A 17650-nucleotide genomic window follows, 5' to 3' on the forward strand; every position below is an offset into this window, starting at 1 on the left:
AGTACAAGTGCTCTGATTGGTCAGCTGGCCCACTCTGGTGTGATTGGTCAACCGAACCAAACTCTTCAGACTCCGCTCCAGCTCCGCTCTAACTAGCTTTGTTTGAGGGCGTGCCAAACTAGCCGCCCGCTAGGAAGAAAAGGCAGGACTTGAAGCAAGGTGTTTCAGGCAGTTCAGGAGCAGAGTTTCTGTGGGGGAGAGTAACTCTCTTTGCTGTGGACTTTGGGCTTTGTAACTTCGCAGACCTTTTACATGCACAAAAAACTATATAACACACTAAACGAAAGGGAAAAAGCACAAAAGCATAATAGGTCCTCTTTAAGAGTCACATTCACACACACTAACACAACGAAGCATGGGAAAAGAAAAGAGCACCGTGGGGAAAAGAGGGTTCACAGTGTTGGTCCGCGGTTAACCATTACACTGGAGCCTATGAGGTGGAGGATATGGGGGTGTGGGAACAGAGACGACCGCCTGGTTATATTCCACCATTACCATCCCAAGTCAAAACTGTCTGGAAACACAGCCTAATAAGAGGGGAAAAGGGGGAGAGGAGGAGGCATTTCAAAACATCAGCCGATCTTCTCGTAGCGTGAAATCATAACTGCGTGTGAACCTAAACAAATCTCTTCAGGCCCACCAGCTCATGTTGACCTCATTCTGAACTCCCCTTCCTGTCCACCTGGTTCCTCCAGTCCAGTGCACTGACCCAGCCCTCCAGACAGTCTGACAAATCTTCAGGGAACAGTACTCCCTCCCCAACCTCCCCCCACCCCAGCCTCCTCCAGACCCCAACCTTTCCTCTGTCTGTCTGGCCTGTTTTGACTGTTTTGACCGTGCACTCTCATGCGCAGCATTGTTCTTCTATAAACAAAAGGCTTCCTTTCCCCCTCCCACTCCTCCCCAACCTCTGTGGGACTGAAAGGGAGGGAGAAATTGTGACTGACAAGTGCTGATGGTTGTGCTGGTGAACCTGTTCTCTAACCGTCTCCTGCTAATCTCTGAGCCGTCTCCTAATCAATCTCCTGTGACAGTGTGTTGGGTAATGTTTGGTCTTGAACCTCTTGGAGGCTCCCATCACTGGGGCCGCAGCGGAAGGGAGGCTGATATTAGCTTCCATGCATGGCAACCTCACAGACAGACAAGCAGGCTTTCAGTCTGACACAGGAAGGAAATTAGGCGCAGTTTATATGGAATATGTCCAAGTTCATTTTAAACTGAACCATCTCTGTGACCGACCAATAGCCCTTTTCGTCCCAGGAATTATGGAGCATTATGCCTAGTTCACACCACACGGCTTTAGCCCTGATTTTCCACTCGACGACAGTTTTTGGAGTTCCCCGACAAAAGCCCAGATCAGAGACAAATCGGTGATCACTGATGCATCGCAGACACATTCCAGATATCTAGCAGGCTAAATATCTGGACCTGTAGGGGAGTCTGTCGGGGAGCTACAGCCAATGAGAGTGTGAGACACGGGGTTGCGGGGAAACCTGCGGGCAAAGAGGTCGCCTGTAACAATAGGAACTCTACTGTATGTGTTGCATTTGCAACACGGACGAAAGTTGTTGTTGCGCCTGGGGTGTTGGATGTCTGCAAGAATTAACATAACACAGTGACATAGGGGAAATGTGTGCCAACGACAACATCAACAAGTATGACTACGCTGGTGTCACTTCTCGCGTGTTTTCATGACAAAACGTAGTTTGGAGACTTCACTAGGGATTCCTCCTTGAGAAAGATCAATAGTGTGTGACCCCCCTGTCACCGGTCAGTCATGTAGTGTGAAAACGACAACGACTTCAAGTCTCCCGATTAAAAGACAGCAAGTTGTGTAGTGTGAACCGTACAACTATCTGACGACTAGTGTAAACTTGGCTTAGACCATGAACTAAAAGTCCCTTTTACATATTCCTGTTTGCATTTCCACCGCACCTGAAGACAGGGGAAGAGAAGGTGGAAGGTGACAAAAACAAAGAGAGATATTGGTAAAGTTTTTATGTTTTTAAACTACATTTTAGTCTCATCTTTTTTCGTCAACGATACTGCATGTTTGATATCGTCACTGTTAGTGTTTAATGACGTCTGTGCCGTCTCGTTATCGTCTCGCCTTAGCCATGGAATAAAAGATCACTGGTTCCTGAGTTCCCCTGCGAAACACCCTACAAGTGACAGAGCAACTGACTGCCATCGTGAGGATCCCACACTCCCACTGACAGAGCTAACAATTATCAATATGACAGATTTTATATCTACGTCCATATTCTGAGATGATGTAAGCAAGTGGAAGTGCAGCAAAACCCACATTATCTCTCAAAAGCTGATACCAGACAAACAACCTCTAAAAAAAATGCTTTAAGGGGTAGTCCAGAGCATTCGCCAGAGAGGCAACCACACCACCCATTCACATTCAGCACGACAAAAGTGGGTTACTTTTTAATAACCTGGCTACACCACTTAACTTCAGCCCTTAGCTGCAGTCAGGCAGAATAGAGTGAGGAAGCAGGGTAGAATTTCAGAGTCCAACTCTTCACGGGGTGCAGGATAACTGTGGAAATGTGGTTATGGCAAATTGACTTGTAGACACTGGGAAATATCGCAGCTTTGGCAGATTTTTATATCTTAGCCAATCCACTTATGTAATATGCAAATCTGATAAGACTCCTTCTTTTCACATAATGCAGATATTAGAGTCACTGGTGGCAGTGATCATGGAACTACTAACTGCCAGGAAAATCTCCTAATAACTCTAAACAGACCTGCAATTTCCAAGATTTATAAAATTAGAAAGGAAAAAGTAAGGAAATCTCCTTGTGCATCATTTTTATACTGAGGAAAACAGAAAGGAACACTTAAAAAAAAGAGGGGAAAAATAGCTTGATCCCTGCTTTCCAAGTCTCAAAAGACATGCTTCATCTCCTCCTCACACGCGCCCCCGAGTGAGATGAAGAGCCATCTTGTCAACAATTGAGGAGTGGAGAGGAAACCAGCAGTGAAACGTATTAAGAAACTCATATTCCCTGTGACGTGCATTAAATACCGCAAAGCAAACACAGAAAATGTAGATTCCCAGGACTCCTGTTACACACTTGAGGAAAAGGACGTCTGGGGACATCTGCTGCACCAAATCTCTGTGACCGAAAGCGTAAAAAAACAGCGGACTTAGAGGAAAGAAAAGACAGAAGACGTATATCCCTCATAGCTTCTCTTCATAAAAGGATAGGAGGCCATGACTAAGAGAAGCCATATATCATCATACATCACACTCAGCACCTGCTGGTAAAGTGAGAGACCTTGTGAAACACAACGAGACACTCAGAGGAAGCACAGATCTGCGAGGTGGTATTACAGTATATATATGAATGACGACGTGCTGCGGTTAGAGAATGACGTAGCACAAGGCAAGCCCGGTGATTATTAGACATTGTTAATATTCGGGCAACCAGCCAAGATAAATTACTGTCCAGGAACTAAAGTCTTGTTTCGGATTCCTTCTAGGTGCCATGATGCATAACATTGGCAACAGTAACCAATGGAGTTTTCTAACAATCAAGATTAATGATTGATGGAGGACTACAGTGACAATGACTATATGCACAAAATATTCAGTTTTTTGCCCTTATTCCAAAAGACAATATTCCTGCTAAGCTGTTTATATGACTAATGAAAATGAATATTCCACTAATATTCCCGTTTGCATGCAGCCGTGCAAACCGATTAATGTAACCGATGGTAGACTTGTTTGACCGTGCGAACACAGCCTCCCTCTTTCATTCCTTCAACTAGGGATGGGTCATGATTTTAGATTTTTGGGATGGTCATTAAATTATAAAAAAAATCAACTAGTTTATGTGACTATTGTCCTGTCTTAAAGAATATACATTTTTCCTTGTAGTACTTTTGCTTGGAATGCACATCCCTACCTTCAACCACCTTCTTGAAAAGGTTGGCGTTGCGATATTTGCTCACAAGCAAAAACCTTTTGACATCCATGTCTTTCATAATGTTTAAAAGTAGGTGTGTTTCTCCTTCCGACCAAAAATGTGTTTCTTCTATATTATGCAGCGGAAAAGCGACCCTTTTTTCAGAACAAGATTGATTTTTTATGAAACAACAACATGGAGGCTCTTTAGTCCAAACCAAGCCGGAAAACTTTATTATTCCTTTCAACCTTGACAAAGGCAGCGCAGACCTGATTCACTCCTTCTGTTCTTACCTTTCACAATAAAAGCCCAAGTTATATAATATTCACAGGTAAGTATTTCGCATTTTCGTGTTGTTTATTCGTCACGCCCCCGGTGTGTAAAGGCCTTTAGTCGTCTATCAATATTTTGGTTTCGGACTGTTGGTGCGACAAAGCGAGACATTTGAAGCCGTCATCTTGGGCTCTAGGAAAATGGCAGATTTTGCAATTCGGACAATTTGGAAATAACACTGAACTTGCAGTCCTAATCATATCAGACTTTCAAGCCTGAAAAAACATGCAAGTTACTGGTCTCACCATATGAAACGTCACCACCACAGTAAACTCACAGCCTGAGGGACACTGTTGTTAAACCGAGATTGCTTTCTGACTAAATCAAAGACAAAAGGTGCAGATACAAAGATGCACACTTGTAACAGATCCACCAACTGAGGTAAAGCGAAGAGTTTATCTTCCTTTGCAAAAACCTGTTTGACTACATAGGGAAAGTCACCACACACATTCACACGTGAAAGGAAAGAGGCTGGCAACATTCTTAGTGTGAGAACATTTCATCCGTCTCACGTCACCTTTTCCCTCCGTGATACAGTCCACAGTAATTTCATAATAGAGGAGTCCACTCCGACTATTTTGGGCTCGAAATAGTGGGAAACCATGCCACAATGGCAATTTTTAGTGGCATTCCTGTTACCCCTGCATAGCACATCACCATCTCTTTCCACTCCGTGTTATACAACGTTCCTAACGGAGAGTCATCCAGGCGAGTAAAGTCTTCCACAGTACCTCCACCGCTGCAGCTAAGTGAGAAGTCAAAACAGTGAGCGCGGCGCAGCTCGGGCTTCTGCAAGCTTGCACTACTGTTGGCCGGGGCCCGAGTCGTTTTCAGCGGCTGCTCGGCTCTCCTAGCTTCTTGGCTCCTTTGCCCTCTCTGATGTAATGGAGGAGAGTAGCGGAGAGGCCTGCAGTGGAGAGGTTGGATCGTACCAACCTGTTTAACAGAAGTCGAGGACCACCACACTGCCGTGTTAAATGCCAGAAATGCCGCTTTGCTTCTCCAATTTGTTTTTCCCCTCCCAATCCTGGGGAGTTTTAGTTTCTAGGAATGATTTCACAACTTCAACTGGGAGCAGTGTTACATCATTACCACCCAGTCATATTTTTCCAGTGAATGTGTTGGACTGAGAGGACCCTGAGCCTTTTAAGAATCAGGACAGTAATCCTGTCGTAATCGTGGATGAAAGCACTGCACAGACATCTACTACCATGTCTTGACAATAGGGCTGCAACTACAGTTGTTTTCATTATTATTATCGGCTGATTATTTTTTTGTTTAATCGTTTATAAATAAATATATACATACATTTGCATAAAGCAGCATATTTGAGTATTAAATACTTGACAAATCTCCCTTTAAGGTACATTTTGAACAGATAAAAAAACTGTAGTTAATTTGCGATTAATCACGATTAACTATGGACAATCATGCGACTAATCGCGATTAAATATTTTAATCAATTGACAGCCCTAGTCTTGTGATGGTCCACCACAAGTCCAAAATCCAAAGACATTCAATTAACAAATATATATGACAAAAAAAGTGAGCAAATCATCTCATTTGAGAAGCTGGAATCAAGTTTTTTCACAATTTTTGCATGAAAAATTACTGAATCAAATGATCAAAATAGATACTATAGACATTATTTTCCTGTCTATCGACTAATCTTTTAATCATCTAATCGTTTCAGCAAGCCATTTAATGGAATGTCCTGGTCTATACAGGAAGAAGCCATCTTATCAATTCCTTCCTGCGTGACTTGCCGAGTTCATCCTCAGTAATTGTCAACATGAGCTAGCCCTGATGTCTCACTGAGATAAAGCGATGGACTCTCTTGATCATAAACCGTGACCACATGCCGCTGTGTGCAGGTGCATACCATAAACGGCTTTTACTATGTGCTGCAAGTTAAATTAGATGACACGCGTCTACAGGACGTGCGTCATCGGGTCTGACCCAAATTTAGCAAAGCTGCGATGGAATCATCTCTCAGAGCTCGGGTTGTCAAATGAAGCCGTATTTTAAGACTTCTGCTTAGACAAACTTGTGGAATTCAACAAATGCTGTATAAACATGTAAAACCTTTCAAAAGTAATAATATGGACCTTAAACACGAGCTTTCACATTGAGTAAAAAATGTGTTGATGTGTGGAGAACGCTACATGCAGGTCTAGGCCCCACGGGCCACCAAGCTCCTAAATTTGGCAGCCAAAGTACATTTTTGCTAGTTTTAGGAAGTTAAACAGGTCATAATTGCCTCTCTAATGTCTATTTTCTATTGCTGTGAAAACATCTTTCAAACTGTATTTATTCAAGTTTCTCGTCAAAAACTAAAATTGAGAATCTTACAGGATTACATTTGAACAAATCATGTTAACGTTATAATTTCGTTTAATTTTTCCTGGATAGAGCCTGAACGTATCATAATGTAAATCAATGGAACCTCTGTTATCTATCAGGACTGTGCTGCCCACAAGGCTGCTAAAAGCTAACGGCGACTAGAAAGCATTAATGCCGATCTCCCGATTGCATCCCTAAGGATAACTCCTCATTTCAACTTCATGAATCAGCCGTTCCTCGTCCATTATGGGGCTTTCAAAGCAAGTGACAGGAATAAATAAATAGAAACAGGGTGTCTGACAAAAGTTCAGTTGCGCTGTGCAGCAGTGCTGCATATTTGTCCACTCCCATGTTGATAAGAGCAATAAATACTTGACAAATCTCCCTTTAAGGTACATTTTGAACAGAAAAAAAAAGTGCAATTAATTTGCGATTAATCGTGATTAACTATGGACAATCATGCGATTAATTGCGATTAAATATTTGAATCGATTGACAGCCCTAATAAAAAATCCTCCTCACTAGAACACTCTTGTAGCCTTAAGCTCTGGACAGTAAATTAGTACGTCAAGTGCTGCGCCTATAATAATAATAATAATATGTTTTGCCAGAGTAAATGTTAGGCTACATCGCTGAACATTCCCAACATGACTGTCTGTCTACAGCTTCTGTAGCATTTGTCCAAGAGCTGAATCATCAGGGATTCGTCACTCCCACTTCTGGATTTGAAGGTTAGTTTCATAATGAATATCCTGCGACTCTTATCAACCAGACAGTTACACGTCAGAGACAATGGATAGGAACTACCTACGGGCCTCCATACATATTTAGGATTCTTCTAGTGTAGGAACATTAGGGAGCAGAAAACCAGTGTTGAAATATCACATTTGCTTCTCTGTGCATGTGCAGTCAGACTTTTACTACGCAGGAATCCTGTGGTGTATTTGTCCAACTTCGGCAGAGGTGCCATTTGAAATGTGATCCGGTGTGAATATAAACATCTCTCTTCTGATCCCATCTCCTCAGAGGACCGAAGGAGCTCAAACGTCAGGCCGAGGCACGGACAGACGCCTCCAGTCAGCTGTTGGCGTCTTGCGGCTTTTGCGCCGACACCCCCCCCCCCCCCCCCCGATCCTCCAGCACAGTAACACTAGAGACTTGAGAGACCCCCATCTGCTTGAGGTTAGTCGGAGTTAATCGTATCAACCCGTGTCCGTCCAGGTTTAAAGCAGAGCCCGCACTTTGAAGAATTACTCTCACGTTACCCTCCTCCGTCAGACAGCTGGGCAGGAACGCTCCGACCACCCTGCCTCCGCCTCTGATTCTGGGGAAAATGAAACGACCGTTGCGTGTGTGGATATTTATCAGAGCTAATGAGACTTTGTGCAAAACTTGCTGAGTGATGTCACCTGGGCGCACGGCTGAGAGATGATAATAATCACAGACATCCCTACAAACAAATGGAGGGGGAAACCAGCTTAATACCAAAGCTTCAATCACAGATCAAACGTGGAATGTGACAGCAGAGGCCTTTCCTCGCAGACTGCACCACCGTAACCTTCCAGTTGAGTGCAACATTGACCTGTATGATGATAAAAGAAAATGGCTCTGTTGTACCAGCACACCTATTGTGAACTGGGAATGGGTGTGATGATGGACCACCGCATGTTCCTCTCTTACCAACACAAGAGCCAGGGATGTTGTGAGACAGTTAATGAATGTGAGATAGTGAGGCTTTACTAGGGCTGTATTGCATTTATCACTATTGTAGTGTGTATTTTCACATTAAACCGCTCCATTCCTCGTTGCAGTAACTAAAAGGTCTTGCGGTTGAGGAGCTGTCGACAAAGCAAGGCCTTTCTCTCACTTTTGATACAAGTCTACAATCATGCAACTTGTCATTCCTGCGCTCCCTTCCTGCTACGCTTTGTCAGACCTGTGACAAAGACCATTTCTCCAATGTAGCTTTCAAACTGTCAATAAAACGGCACCAAAAATATACAAATCTAGGTTAGATCAACTGTGTAGACTGAGCTCTTCCATGTGACAAAAACTGCTACACAGCCATGGCAATCTAACAAGAACAACAAGGCATGAAACAACAATGATATTCAAAATATCACATGCAATGTCACATGCAATCAGAGAAACACTAAAATTGTTCACTTAAAAAGGTGTCAGACTCATGATGGATAGTCAGAAAAGTGTCAAAAATCTATGCAGTATAACCACATATATCTTGTTATTTATTCCATGCATTCTTCTTCATGGGCCTACATTACCCATAATGCAACTCAACTGCCTACAGTTCTGTCAGAGATTCAGGTGGGTTTTGTTAGTAGCCTCCAGCCGCTAGCGTCAAGCTACAGAGGTCTGGTATAAGCTCACTTCTTAAACTCCACACCTCCTGATCGTTTGCTAGGAATGGGGGAAAAAATCAGTACATACAGTATAGTATCGGGATATTTTGCGTGGCAATATTGTACAGGGAGGTCAAGTAGCTATCGATCTTTTATTATATAAACTATTAACCTCTTAACAACCCGGCTCCAATTCTGTCTTTCAGAGGTTGTAATGGTGAATATACTGGTATCATGAAACAAAAACCTAAGGAATCTTATACTCGCAAAATGTTTAAAATCGCAATATGATCGCATCCTGACTTAAGTATTGTGATATTATCGTATCATTTCCTTCATATTTTGCAACCCTCCAAAACCTGAAAGAACTGAATTGTCAATTTGATTCGTTAATGATCTTCGCAAGTCACTTTTTCCACAGCCGCAGTGACCATGACAGACAATAATAAATACCATAATTCTCAGCTAAAACAAGCCATACTGAAAGATGTCGGATGACGAATATATTCCTTTCCCGTATAGACTGTCGGCAGAAAACTAAGGGCATCTAAAGTCAATCTGGGCTCGAGCATGACATTGGATATGCATGCAGCCGCCTCTGATAAAAAAATACCCTCAAGTGGAGCTTCTATCTTCAAAGGGAGCACTAGTTTGGGAAATAGGCAAGAAATCGAGGGGCTAGGGCAGTGGGAGGGACAGCAGGCAGGAATGATAGGAGAGGAGCCTGCGGACAAGAATTGGTTTAGTTCTCACTGAAGCTCCCCTCCCTCACGCTCACTGCTAATCCAGTTTTGACCCATTAACCACCACGGCCAGGTTAACAGAGCGGGCCTTTGAAGAAGGTCTTTCCCGAACCACCCAGGAGGATTAGCACTTCTCCGAGGCCAAAGAGACACTCTCACTCTCTGCACTTTCTCTTCTGGAGGCCAGTGCAAAGCATGCGATGTGTGACACAGTGTACAGATCCTGAACTGAGATGTTAAGTCATATGACTCATCCTGGCTGAATACACCATACTAATTTGAATTCATCATGAACTGTAATTGACCACGGCTTCAAGCATACTGACGACATCAATCACAATAATGGAAATAAAAAGAGAACACGTTCAAGTGCACTTTCAGAGCACCGGGAGGGTAGAAACAAAGTCACAGAGTGACATACCATGAGAGAAGTGCGAGTGCGATTGTTAAACAAGCCAGAGGATGAGTTGCAGATCAGTCAGTAGTACAGCTGATATGTGCAGGATACCACGCAGGCTTCAGAATAGTGCTGCAGATGTTCTGGTGAGTGCAGCATCAGTTCCCAACTGGATTCCCTCTCAGTGGATGACTGCAGTAATGTGCTAAGGCTGAACTGATACTCTCTCGATTGAGCACCATGTAATAAGACAGGTGAACATAAATTATGTAAAACTACATACAGCTGAAACCACCAGTCATGTATAGTTAATGTTAATAGAGGTGTGGGGTGGGGGTGGGGGGGGGGAACGATTCACCTATGTATCGCAATTTTTGTTTTTATGATTTTTAAATCAATTTTTAATGCCAGAAAAGTAGGTGTGTTTTTCCTTCCGACCAGAAATGTGGGCGTTTCTTTTGGGCACACATCTCTAGTTGGTTTGTGTACAACGTACATAGCTAGCCATAAACAGACAAGAGGACGTGTGTTGCAAACTGCCATAAAAAAGTAATTGAGACGCATATTCAGAATGCGCTGTAAACATGTATAAAGAATGCTCCTAAAACCTTAATAATATCAGCATATCCCACATGCCTTAATCTGAAAATGCTCCATTCTTCAGAATATGCTGTTTACATGACCCATATCAAATTTAGAATATTGTCATATTCGGAATAATAGGGGAATATAAGTGTGCATGTAAACATTGGCTTCGTCTGAAATCGCATACTATGCACTACATACTCAATATGTTTACTATCGTTCTACATACTTTTGTGTTTTTCGGACTCAATGAGCAGTAATTTACGTCGTCACTTCCTGAGAGCCTCCTTACCGGTTGAAGACGTGTAACAATGGTAACCCGTGCCAACCTCATGTGACCAAAATGACGGTTTGTGAGAATCAAAGTATGAATTAATTTAAAATATACAATGATCAGCCATAACATTAAGACCACTGAGAGGTGAAGTGAATAACATGGATTATCTCGTTACAATGACACCTGGCAGGGGGTGGGATATATTAGACAGCAAGTGAACATTTTGAACTTTGAACTTTGTGTTGGAAGCAGAAATGATGTGACCCGTGTCCACCGCCAAAAGCGCCTACAATGGGCACGTGAGCATCAGAACTGGACCAGGGAGCAATGGAAGAAGGTGGCCCGGTCTGCTGAATCCCGTTTTCTTTTACATCATGTGGATGGCAACGATCTCGAGGTGTTGACTTGGCCTCCAAATTCTCCAGATCTCAATCCAATCGAGCATCTGTGGGATGTGCTGGACAAACAAGTCCGATCCATGGAGGCCCCATCTCGCAACTTACAGGACTTAAAGGATCTGCTACTGACGGCTGCCAGATACAACAGCATACCTTCAGAGGTCTAGTGGAGTCCATGCCTCGACGGGTCAGGGCTGTTTTGGCGGCAAAAGGGGGACCTACTCAATATTAGGCAGGGGGTCATAATGTTATGGCTGATTGGTGTATATTACGCCTAGCAAAGTGAAATCTTATACTTACAGTTAAATTGAAGCGTTATTGATGTTACAGAGCCACCCGTCAACGTCTGTTATGAACGTTGTCGTTACTGCTGCAATTGCTTTGTGGGATATTTATGCTGCCGTAGTGTCCAGCGTGGCATACTGTATATTTTACCGGAAATAGTTTGCAATTCACGTACTATTGGTTTCATACTTAGGTTTCGGACACACTAAAATATCTCACAATCTATTTTAGCGTACTAAATAGCATGTTAGTATGGAATTTTGGACGCAACCAATGACTTAATATGTGGGTACACAGTTTTGTATCAAATTATTTGAGCTACAATCTTTCCACGTATCCCCTGGCAACTGCAGAAATCCCCCCTGTGGTAAGAGTAGCCATGGTTGGGAATCACTGTTGTAGGACAGTCATGTATAAACAGAGAGCATGGTGGGTCATTTTCTCTGTTCTTCCAGACTCCAAATGAAACAGGATGTGTGGATACGGGAAAATATTATCTGTTGTCAATGTTACAAAGCAGCCACTCTGAAGTGTTGATGCTCCGCTCAGCAGGAAGAGCCAATCTCCCCAAACCACACATGCCGCCCACTAATCAAAGCCACGGTACGCTGTTATAATACAGTGACAGGACAGAGCTGTACGCCACCCAGTTATACGAGACGCCTAGTGTCCTGCTGAGTAATAGCAATTCTTCACTTTATTGTTACTGGGGAACCTCAAAAGGGGTTTCTGGACTGTTCTGCTCCCCACCTGTCAGGGGTGACGTTTGGACAAGTGTTGGGGTCTGGGGAGCACTTCCTCTCTTAAGAAGCTGCCTGCTCTCTCTCTCTCTCCCCCTGCTACATCTGGTCTCCTCCGGGCCGTTGCTGGCGGCGGTTGAGGGCAGAGCAACCGCAGAAGGCTTTGTCCTCATTGAGGAGCAGCTGAACCAACAGGAAAGCCAACCCCAGCCAGCCAGTCAATTAATTGATGGAACAATTTAAAATTATGGGAGGCTCTCAGCAGGGGGAAGGAAAATGTTTACAAATGATGTGCTATAATTGCTCGTTACGTTCCCGCTTTGATTCCTCCACCCCCAAACTTCTTTTTTCTGGTCTTTTTGCCGCCATCGTATTTGTTTTCTTTCACGTGTCGTTAAAGCAAAATGTGGAGATGTTTGCGCAAAATGTGTGTCCGCGATGGGGCCGGCAGAGCCCAACGGTTCACCACATGCAGCTAATCACTGTGTATTTACCATGTATCCTGTCTGAGCACCCAGATGAATCCCAAATCACTTCCATACAGCCACTCAGTAAAAAACTGACTGAGACCACATGAATGTACCAAGAGCCGGCTAAGACCACATTAAAAACGGTCTTGATCACCAGGTCCCGTGCCTCCCTCCGCAGCCCCATCTGTGCCCAGCTGTGGGGGTTTCTTCTTCAATTATCCAACATCCAAAAGACCCCCATCTGTAGACTACAGTCATTATTGAAAAAGCGAGGACTCGCACTAAAAAAAAAAAAAAAAGGAGAGACCTAAGCCTTTCACTCAAAGCCACACAGTGGGCCATAGTGTGAAACCCTGGGGCCTTTGTTGCATCTTCAAAATACGTCTGTTTTATTCTCGAGCAGCATCTGTGTCCATTTAACTGCCAGTCATCTTACAAGGGAAAGGAGAAGGGACAATTTAATCAAAAATAATAGCGCTGGCCCTCCTATTTGGAGAATCGGCTGCAGCACCATCAAATCCTGTTAATTTGCAACAGCAGCTGATTAACTGAAAAGAACTGCCCACACAGAGAGCGCATCAGACAGAAGAAGAATAAGTGAGCGCAGAGGAAGCTCGGTTAGTGAGGGTGGGAGTGAAATACGCTTTGGACTTGGTCTGAAGAGGCTTACAGTCGGAAAAGAACAGGAGTGACTCAGAGAGAGGAAGAGGTGGGAATGCGAATGGAGAATTCTAGGGAATCCCACTGAGATAGCTCTCTTCGCTGGTCCGCAGCGCGCCAAAGAATTCAGACGAGCAAACCATATGCTTAACAAGTCACATGTAAACTCCCGGCTAAGACAAAAAGGGGCAATAAACGTCAAGAATCTGAATCGGAGCAGAAAATCAATCAAACATCAGTTTGTTTATTATTCTGTTGCACGTTCTTTCTGGGCAGAAAATGTATTCAAAAGGGCAAAGACGGACAGAACGTCGATGACTCTTTTAGGATTTCACTTTTATGTGATGGACAGCTTGTGACTCACAGACGGATCGCAGGGATGCCCTTTTTATGCTCAATCATATTAGAGGGATCTCTGTGACTTGGCATTCAGCTGTGTGTCATCAAATTTATGGTTGCACGTCTGCACGACAGAATTTAAGAATGATCCGATGACGCAACGAGCCACAATGATGTCACTTACAATCGTGCGTGTTGTGCCATTAGCTGTGTTTGTGTGTCACGTAATTTTAGGAGTGATCAGCTGTAGAGTATAATGGAAACCTGTCCCGTGTTGTCAAGGGGCAATTCTCACTCAGAGTGTTAGTTTTAGCAGCTTGCTTGCCATATTTTTCCAGTTTAATCGCTGGCAAACATCTGCAACATCTGGTTCAAATGGACAGGGGGGGGGGGAGTTGTCAGTGAGGAGAGACGCCTACAGCATAAACAGCTACGGGCCTGTTTTTAAATGTAGCAACTCATCATTCACAACCTGCCTGGAAACAAATTTGTCCGCAGCTATGTGTAAAAAAAAAAATTGACTCGACTACGGATGACAACATGCGGATGCGATGTCGCAATGACGCTCTCTGGGCCCATTACTCCCCTATGCAGCAGTCTAATCAGCCTAGTATACACAGCTGTGCAGCGCTACACAAAGACACACGTAATGACGGCGTGTAGTGAGGCCTCTCTGCTAAAAGTGAGCACTATGGGCTTGACAGCCGCTGTCCTATAGAGCTTCCTTCCCTGATGGAGTGCAAAGGAAAGGGGACGCGGTGAGCTCAGCTATGGGACGGAGGCTGACCATGTGGATGACACGGCACAATAATTGCATAATTCTGAAAGGAATATACCCTGAGGAGTGATTGGTACTGAAAAAAAATCCAATGAAAGATATACAGACAGAATCATGCAAAAGAGATGATATTTAGTCTGGAGAGGTGCATCGTGTCATTCAGCATCAAGAAGAGAGGTGGTCTGCGAGGTCCTGCTCTCGCTATTTGTCACAGCGTGGACTCACATTCCCAGCATTCCACCAGGAGACCACTGCGGTCCATCTCAAAACTGCAGCGACAAACTAACAGACGCTAGATTTCAACATGAATCTCTTCCATCTTATACTGCAGATACTCCCATACATCAGTGGTTTCCAGCCGGCGGTCCTGGGCCCCCTTACACTGGGCATACAATGTACGATTTTAGAAATGTTTGTGTGCGCTTCCTACTCCTATTGTACAAGTAGAATGTTTGCGATGTAAAGCCAAAGTTCACGATTGATGTGCTCACACTGTACGTGTAAAATAGAAAAAAAAACATGGCCAGTCAGCCCCTGCGGACCGTTCTGGCTGTTGACAGTTGGCAATAAAGATTTGTTTGAAAGCTCCGAGGCAGGTAAAGTTTGTTTGCTAGCAGAGGTCTGTACGGGTCACAATGCTAACAAGGTAGAAACGTGCTGCCTTGATCATCTTCGCCATCCTATCTGCTGAAACGTCTAAAAAAAAGAGGCAGCAGCATAACATTATATGGACTCGCAGGTGGCTAGGAAGACGTGGACAGTTTGGCTTATCCATTTTGCAGAGAGAATTGGAGGTAAGCTAGCTACGTTGTTCTATATCTATAGCTAGTACATTGTTATCTTGAAAGCTATACCCTGATTACTGGAAAAAGTAGAAAAAACTCTCTGTCGTTGGGGAATCGGATCGTGTCTCTGCTTCAACTGTGCGAGAGCCTGTGATCGGCCGACAAAATTTCTGACATATCAGAAATTTATTCGACTGTCCGACGGCCGGTCGGAAGGAGTTAATCGGTCCTGGGTACCAAATTCTTGTATCCAACTCTTCTCATTCCGTATTGAACCCTGAATGACTTCTGATGAATAAATGTAGCTCAAAGCTTGATGTCCTTGGCCACCTTGCACCTCCAGCTCATTAAATCCCCTCTCATTATAAGATCCCTCCTGGTTGTTTCCACTTATTTCCTATCAGAAACAGCACCAGCTTCAATATTTAATTTGGCCATTCCTGATAGAATAGAGACCGCCACCGCCATCCATGGACTCTGATTCAGGGTCAGACCTCTTTGGATGTACATCAAAAAGAGCCGGAGTAGCTGTCAGCCTCTCCTTCTCCTCCCAGTCAAAACAGTGTGCTCTCATGTAAACCTTTTTAGCCGTTTGTGTTGAAAATGCACAAACCAAACAGCTGAGGGAGAGAGAAGAAGAGGAGGGAGGAGAAGTAGAGTGCAGCAAAACTATGAACTGCTCATTGTTTGAGGCTGAAAAGAAACTGCTTAATAAAAAAGGATGCAGGAATACAACTTTACTGGTGACCTGTTTTCACTACAGTAACAATGAAAGGAGGCAGCTGTCTGTCTGTCTCTCTCTCTGTCTGTCTGTAGGCAGTTAACGGGACACAGCTCACTGTTCAGCTGCAAACAGTCAAAACAGTGAGCTCTCATGTAAACCTTTTTAGCTGTTTGTGTTGAAAAGGCACAAACCAAACAGCTGAAGGAGAGAGGAGAAGAGGAGGAGGGAGAGAAGGAGAAGAGTAGTGCAAAACTATGAACTGCTCATTGGTTGAGGCTGAACAGAACTGCTTTATAAAAAAAGGATGCAGGAATACAACTTACTAGTGACCTGTTTTTCACCACAGTAACAATGAAAGGTGGCAGCTGTCTGTCTGTCTGTCTGTAGGCAGTTAACGGGACACAGCTCACTGTTCAGCTGCAAACTCTTGTGACCTGTGGAGCCGCCTGTCATCTCCACCAGAGAGGCTCGTCCTAGTGGCACATAAAGGCTCGATTATAGCTATAGCTGGCAGGCTTGTCTAGGTCTAGCTAGGGCTAACATCGACTAGCCAACTTTATGTGAGCCCATCTGTCAGCAGCACAACAGTGTGATAGTCAGCTAGCACTCTGACAATGCATATAGGTTAAATACACATGCAAAATCACACATTTTTGGTTTCACCAAGCGACAACCCCCCTCCTCTTGGACCCGTGTTATGGCTGGTGCTGGTTGTTACTGGCGACAATCACAGGGCTCAGACTATTTCCAAGAACAACAATATACAAATTCAGCCGTATCTACAGGTTTTTCCTAATATTAGCTAACACTGTTAACACAACTAATATTTAAAAATGTATTCTAGCTGTTGTTAAAATCGTGGAAACCACAGGAGAGAAGAACCGGCGGTAGGTTCCCATGGGAACTGTTCCCACCCAGCAGATAGACGGAGCCCTCCTAGCTAGTAGTAATGTATACTTGTGGGGATTTAAAGAAGAAGCGTTGCTAGCTACCTGTTAGTCGCAGCTTCACGGGGCCATTCCGCCGGACTCCTTGGTTAGACATGTCCCCTCTTGGTTTCCAGCACTTCAATTGCACCTAATTAAAAATCGTTAACTGTAAAAAATAAAATAATAAAATAAGGTTTATGAAGCTCTCCGCCAGTTTTTAGACGATAATGGAGTCAAGGCATAGTGGCCCGGATGTGAACTCAACTGCCATAGCGACCGCTCACTAATGCAAAAAAAATAATGCAAAAAGATAAATTGCGGTGCTGCAAAGTGCATTTACTAGAAATGGCTTTGCTGTGGAGACTGCTGTAACACGGTGTGTTTTATCTTCACATCTTTCGGAGAGCAGCCTGTCTGTCTGTGTGTGCTGTGCCGCGGACTGAGTCCTCCTCTCCGCTCGTCGGGAGTTGAACTGTTGAGCCTCCAGTGAGTGAGTAGTGGAGCCGTTCAGGAGGCTGCTGTCGAGAGCTGACTGACCGCTGACGACAACACACACACACACACACACACACACACACACA

The 17650-nt window shown here is 44.0% G+C and overlaps 1 protein-coding gene across 4 annotated transcripts in view; it reads right to left on the reverse strand.

The window, feature by feature from the left end:
- The window catches only part of smurf2 (SMAD specific E3 ubiquitin protein ligase 2), a 62697-nt gene extending 45074 nt beyond the window's left edge, over positions 1-17623 (reverse strand). For 2 of the 4 annotated variants that reach the window (XM_074655545.1, XM_074655544.1), the window contains exons 1-2: positions 17133-17623; positions 16464-16613 (exon numbers count right to left, since the gene is read on the reverse strand). In XM_074655545.1, the coding sequence (XP_074511646.1) occupies positions 16464-16613; positions 17133-17184 (202 nt within the window). In that variant the 5' untranslated portion in view covers positions 17185-17623. The remainder of the gene's footprint in view (positions 1-16463; positions 16614-17132) is intronic. The other 2 variants (XM_074655547.1, XM_074655546.1) reach the window with 1 other exon arrangement.
- Between the last annotated feature and the right edge of the window lie 27 nt (positions 17624-17650).

Source organism: Sebastes fasciatus, chromosome 13 (assembly GCF_043250625.1).
Source record: "Sebastes fasciatus isolate fSebFas1 chromosome 13, fSebFas1.pri, whole genome shotgun sequence".
NCBI classification, from domain to species: Eukaryota; Metazoa; Chordata; class Actinopteri; order Perciformes; family Sebastidae; genus Sebastes; species Sebastes fasciatus.